The sequence below is a fragment of the Pteropus alecto genome, unplaced genomic scaffold (assembly GCF_000325575.1).
Source record: "Pteropus alecto unplaced genomic scaffold, ASM32557v1 scaffold157, whole genome shotgun sequence".
Classification (NCBI taxonomy): Eukaryota; Metazoa; Chordata; class Mammalia; order Chiroptera; family Pteropodidae; genus Pteropus; species Pteropus alecto.
Window position 1 is genome coordinate 3,639,388 of NW_006440626.1, and position 5,867 is coordinate 3,645,254.

General features: G+C 38.5%; 1 protein-coding gene across 2 annotated transcripts in view; it reads right to left on the minus strand.

The window, feature by feature from the left end:
- The window catches only part of XPNPEP3 (X-prolyl aminopeptidase 3), a 48,129-nt gene that overhangs the window by 19,532 nt on the left and 22,730 nt on the right, over positions 1-5,867 (minus strand). For both annotated transcript variants that reach the window (XM_015593562.2, XM_006917390.3), the window contains 2 exons: positions 3,474-3,881; positions 235-437 (listed from right to left, as the gene is read on the minus strand). In XM_015593562.2, coding sequence (XP_015449048.1) covers positions 235-437; positions 3,474-3,881 — 611 coding nt within the window. The remainder of the gene's footprint in view (positions 1-234; positions 438-3,473; positions 3,882-5,867) is intronic.

Sequence of the window (5,867 nt, forward strand, 5' to 3'; positions counted from 1 at the left end):
AGAAACAACTAAAGTCACGAGTAAAAGATACAAGAAGGTGGATTTACTTTGCCTCACAAGGCACTGAGCAAGGCTCTAGACGTGTGTTCACCAAACAAACGTCCGTGGGAGCCAGATGCTCATCTGCCGTGAGATTACAGCAGTGGACGCACAACCTCCAGCTGCCCACTGAACTCTAAGAGCTTAGAGTTTTTCATTCAAAAACAGGTTTTTTTTTTTCTGTAGGAACCATACCTGTGATGTCACTTTTCCAGCAATCTGCATTCGCTCAAGTTCAGCTGGAGATTTGACCAGCCGGAGGCGGTGGACCAGCCGCTGGACAGCCCGAATCTTGTTCTTGCTCCGGGCTTTGGCCTCAGTCAGGCGCTGCATGTAGTCAGCGTGGAGCTGCGCGTTGGCGGGCCGCATCCAGTCATACCAGAGGGTATGTGTCTCAGCTTGAAATCAGAAGCCGAAAAATGAATTTAAAATAAAACTAACAGCGACAACAACAAATACCAACTGTCATAATGACTTAAACGAGTCAAAACTATTAAATCTGTAGTGTGGAATGCTCAGTGTTCTTTATCAAGACAGTGTTCTTTATCAAGACAACAGATAGGACTAAAAAGGTTGAGCACAAACTCTCTTAGGACTGAAGTAACTGACCAGTTTGATCATTGGAAACGCCATTCCCTGAAAATGGCAAGGTATTTTGAGACTGAATGTACAACTTTTCTGCCCCAAATCTTCAGTGTTCTTTATCAAGACAACAGATAGGACTAAAGCCTCATTCAAGCTTTGATTATATTTATTATTTACTAAATGTTAAAGAACAATTACAATTGTCCTCCACACCACAACTGAGCTGGCGGCATTGTTGAATAATTGAACACAAAAGGACAGAAAAATATACTCAGATCGTGACTTTACAGTTAAAAAAGTTCCATCCCATCGCAAGCTATCTCAGTATTGATGAAAGGAAGGTGCTCTCTCAGTCAGGAGCAATTATTCATGGGGTACAGAAACACTATCCTTGATGACATGTGCTAATCTACACTTATCTGGGATATCTTTCTTTTCCCATCGGCTCTGTATCTTCATTACAATCACAGTTCACCTTTTAATTTTAGAGACCTTAGAAAATAGCTTATATCTGCCTGAGATATAAAACAAAAATGCTCATTATGAAAATGACTGCCACTTACACCAGGTCTGCATTTGTCCCTTTCCCCCTCTGACAGCTGCCTAGGAACAACGCTGAGGACAATCCATGTCTGCAGAGTTGTATGTTTTATACAAAGTAACTTGGGACAGAGGAGGAGAAAAATTCTAAAGGTTTTGATTGGATATATAGTAGTGATACAATCTCCTAAATATTTTCATTCTAAAATAAAAATGGTTTTAAATGTATATTAGATATAAAACACTAATCTTATTTTTAATAAAAATTTGGTTGTGGTTTTTAAAAAGTAAAATAAGCTCTATTACCTGTTCTCAGTGCATGAAATCACAGTCCAATATTTTTAGGTTTTTATGCTTTTAAATAAATATAATTTCATGAATCTTTTCCGTTGCCTAGTGCTTTTATCTAGTAAACTACTAATGTTAAGAACGACGAATGAGAGGTGCCTTTGAGAAAAACACTTAATGTAAGATTTTAACAATACTAGGTTAATGAAATTTAAGAGTGCCAAACATGACAGCCAGTAAGTAATTCAAGAAATCAAAAACTACAAAGAAAATGGTTCTGTGCCCCACATTTATGAAGACTTTGAAGAGATAAGAGAATTTCACTACCTTAGCTGGGTAATTATCTCTGCAGAATAGAAAATTTTATAACGTAATGAAGAGAATTCAAACATATCGAAACTTACATATTCAAATAAGTATTTTCTTTCAAAGGAGTCTTTGTAGGAAACAAGTCCAGTAAATTCCACGATAGTTAAAAACAATTTTGGAATTCTCTTTTAGAAACTGACTTCACAAATGGGTTTATAAACCATGCAAGAAAATCAGACTAAAATTTTACAATCATACATTATTTTGTCTAAAATCAGTATTTTTAATGTAGGGAGGAGGCAAGAGAACTAAAGTGTTAAATCAAGCTACATTCACAGACTGCAATATGCTGATCAGCTCTGCAGCCAGGCCAGGAGGACACCTGCAGAACAAAGGAAGATTTCTGCTGGGATTGCTAACAGCCCATTTCCCACACCTGAAATAGGGGAAACAGGAAAAACAGTCTTTAAGCGGCTGCCCTACATAAAATAAAATCGTTCATTCTCTATGGTTAAAACCATGGGGAACCTATGGATTAAAGGCTGAGAACTGCCAGCAGGCCTTTCACACTACATACTCTTCCCCTTCCCCTTCCTCACTGTATGTCTGAAGGGAATGAGTAAACAAAATCTTTAAACTATAACTCACGGGAACTAAAGAATGGTATATAAACTGCATTCTCTGAACACTGGAGTCTCTTCCACCGTGTTCTCTGTCTTTGTCTCTCTTAGGCTCTCTCATTCTCTGCCTGTGCGAGGAGACCACACTCTGTGGAGTGTTACCCCTTTTCTAATAAACTTTCCTTTTGACTCTAACTCTGGTGCGTGTGTTGAATTCTTTCTTCACTCTCTGCCAAAGGCCCCCCTTCTTCTCTTGGTGCAGGACTTGGTCTCCCCTCACGAACTCTGCAAAAATTTGCCCTGTCCTGCATCGCTTTCCAACTTGATCATCTTATCTACCAAATTTGGCTCTAAGTGACTTTTGGATACTTCAAAAATTAAAATGCTTCTAGAGCTGTCGATTTATAAGAACCACTAAGGATAATTTATAATGTAGTGTAGGTTCTGAGAAGTTCCAGAAAAGGAATCCCAAAACATTGTGAGTGATCATAATTTCACCGGAATGTAGAGAAAGTAACTATTTTGAGGGGAATGAACTTAGTGATGTATATGAATCACCTAAGAATTTTGTTAAAATGCAGATTCTGATTTACTAGGTATGGAGTAGGGGCCTAAGATTTTAAATTTCCAATATCTAGTATGCATTTGTAATTCTAATATGAGTCCCCAGGTGATTGTCATGCTGGTGATGCATGAATCATTCTTTGAGAATACTGCTTCCTTTTGAAGAGATGGCAAAAGCAGTAAGAAACAGTGGTGAAAAAAAAAAAAATAGAGGTGGTCAAAGGTCAACAGGCTGGTCAGTAATCTTGAAGACTGCCCATCTTTCTAGTGTGAAATCCCATCTCTCTCTGGGATTTCACACTAGAACAGTTACAGTCTACGTGAATGAATAATCTAATAAGATTTAGCAAATGAATAAGTCTTCAAGTAGCCCAGTCTTATGGAAAAGATGTATGTTTCTTTCATGGTGCTCAAGGAAAACGCAGCTCTGGATAATTATTTTAGGAAATTAAGAACTTTGTCTAAATAGGCGAGGAAGGTCTTAATCCCAACGTGGCCTGTGATTTGACTTCTGCTCCCACGTGTTACCTTTCAGTTTTGGTACCAGATGTTGAAATTCTTCCAGCGTGTAGGCTTCGTCCACTCCAGTGAGAGCTATTGCTCCATCAGTGCCAGATCGTGGGCCATCCCAAAGTTCTCGACTGGGGTCTCTCCGAGGCACGAAAAGCATGGCCTTGTGTGCTGGTAACTGCTTGCCGGGTAGGCTTTGAAGGACCAGAATGCTATCGGGCTCTTGAAATCCACACAGGTACAGGAAATTGTTGTCTTGGTGGAAAATATAGGGGATGTCATTGCTCATGTAGTATGTTGGGTTGGACAGCAGAACGACTGTCTGGTCTGTCCCATTCTGCCCTTGTGTTTCCTTGTGGATCAGAGACATTAATTTGTGTCTGCGAAGTGCATATTCCACCTGGGACAGTCCTGGAGTCACCTCCCCTAGAAATGACAAACGATAGTGATGCTTTGCATTTCTATAGTGCTGAAGTACTTAAGGTAGCTTAACATTAGATGGAGAGACCCAAGTTCATTTCTTTAATTTATGCCAAATCTCCTCATAGCACATGGGGAATTATGGAGATAACTCAGGTTTAAAATTTCTATTCCACTGAAAAATTTGGAAGAAATGATAGCTAAATGTGGTTCTGCCAGAAAACTGAGATCATGAGCCCTTTAGGTCTATTCCAGCTCTTTGGTTCATCCTTTTACTCATTGAAATATTTATTGAGCATTATTATGTGGAAGGCATCGTTAAGGATATAATCAAAGCTGCCCTGAAGTTTCAATACATAAGGTGAAGAGAAGGGTCATATTACCTGTGTATGACCTCCCCAAAAGAATGTAGCTCTGTAAGGATTTTTGCCTATCTGTTCAATGTTATATTCCCAGAGGCTAGAATAACAACTGGAATACAGTGGGCATTTGATAAATATTTGTCAAATGAGCTATAGTTTTTAACACAATAAGAGTTTAAGGCCAAAAAGCTTCCCTGACTTCAAGAGCTAGAATAAATTTCTCCTTCTGAATTCCAAAGACATAATAATAACTTTCTAATAGGACTTTTCATTCTCTACCTTGTATTAACAGTGATCTAGGTATACATAATCTCCTTATCGGTCCACCTTTGGATCATCCAAAAACCCTAATAATATTGAGTTTTATAAAGACTGAAAATAAAACCCTCTTGGGGCTGTCATGAGAATCGAATTTGATAGAGTGCGTGGTTCTTCAGGATTGTAGACTCCCTAGAGAATCTTTGGAAAGGCATGGATTCAATCTGTTTACTGAACTGCATGTAGGCACATACAATTTTGACATAATTTCAAGAGACATAGATTCCCGTAAACCCGCCCCCAAAACCCTGATTAATGACCTCTGTTATGAGGTGTCATGTGTTAGTCCTTAATGTTAGTAGTACTAGTACCAAGCCTGGCTTCTAGCCCAGTGATGACTGGACAAATGCTCTCCTCTGAAATGGAAATCAGGCCTGCTTTCACTTTGTGTTCCGGAGTAAAAGAACTACTACAACGATCACTCACAAAAGCTGTATCCCTCACCCTACACTTAGAATAATAACAGTAAAACGCGTCTAATGCTTACTATGCATCTGAATGCTTACTATGCATCAGTACTATTCTAATGATTTACACATATAAACTCATTTCATCTTTACAATGACTCTACAATGTGGGTAGGCGGTCTCCATATGCAAGGATGGAGAGCCATGAAACACCACTGTATGAAAATGTCATAGAACAAGGTAACTTGTTTAAAAAATGGAGAGAGAAAAAAATTTAGGAAAGAATCACAACTTGTAGAGTGGTAATCATGGGGAGTAAGACTGAAATTTTCTATTTAACATGCTTTTTAATATTATTTGAATTTTGTTTCAATGAGTATATACTTTTATAATTAAAATCCCAAGTAAAAAGAGGCTAAAAAAGGGAAACCACGGAAAGTCCACTCCATACCCATAGACCTACAATGACTCTGTCTCCCATTGGATTGAATTCAAACTCTTAAGCTTGGATGCTAATGTTCTCTTCCAGGTGACTCCAATTTACCTGGCCAGTTTTACTGAGATATCACTTACATACAATATAATTGACCCACTTAAAGTGTACAATTAAATGGTGTTTGGCATATCCATCGAATGGTACAACCATCACCACAATTTTAGAATATGTCATCACTCCAAAAAGAAACCTCATGTCAGTTAGCAGTCACTTCCCATTTCCTCCCAATCACCTCCAGTCATTGGCAACCACTAATCGATTTTCTATCTCTATGGAGTTGTCCATTGTAGAGATCTCATATAAATGCAATCACACAATATGTGGTCTTTGGTGACTTGGCCAACTTTTTTCTTATCATCCCCCCAATTATTCTGAAATCTTCCTTCTAATGTCTTACGTAAGTGCAACC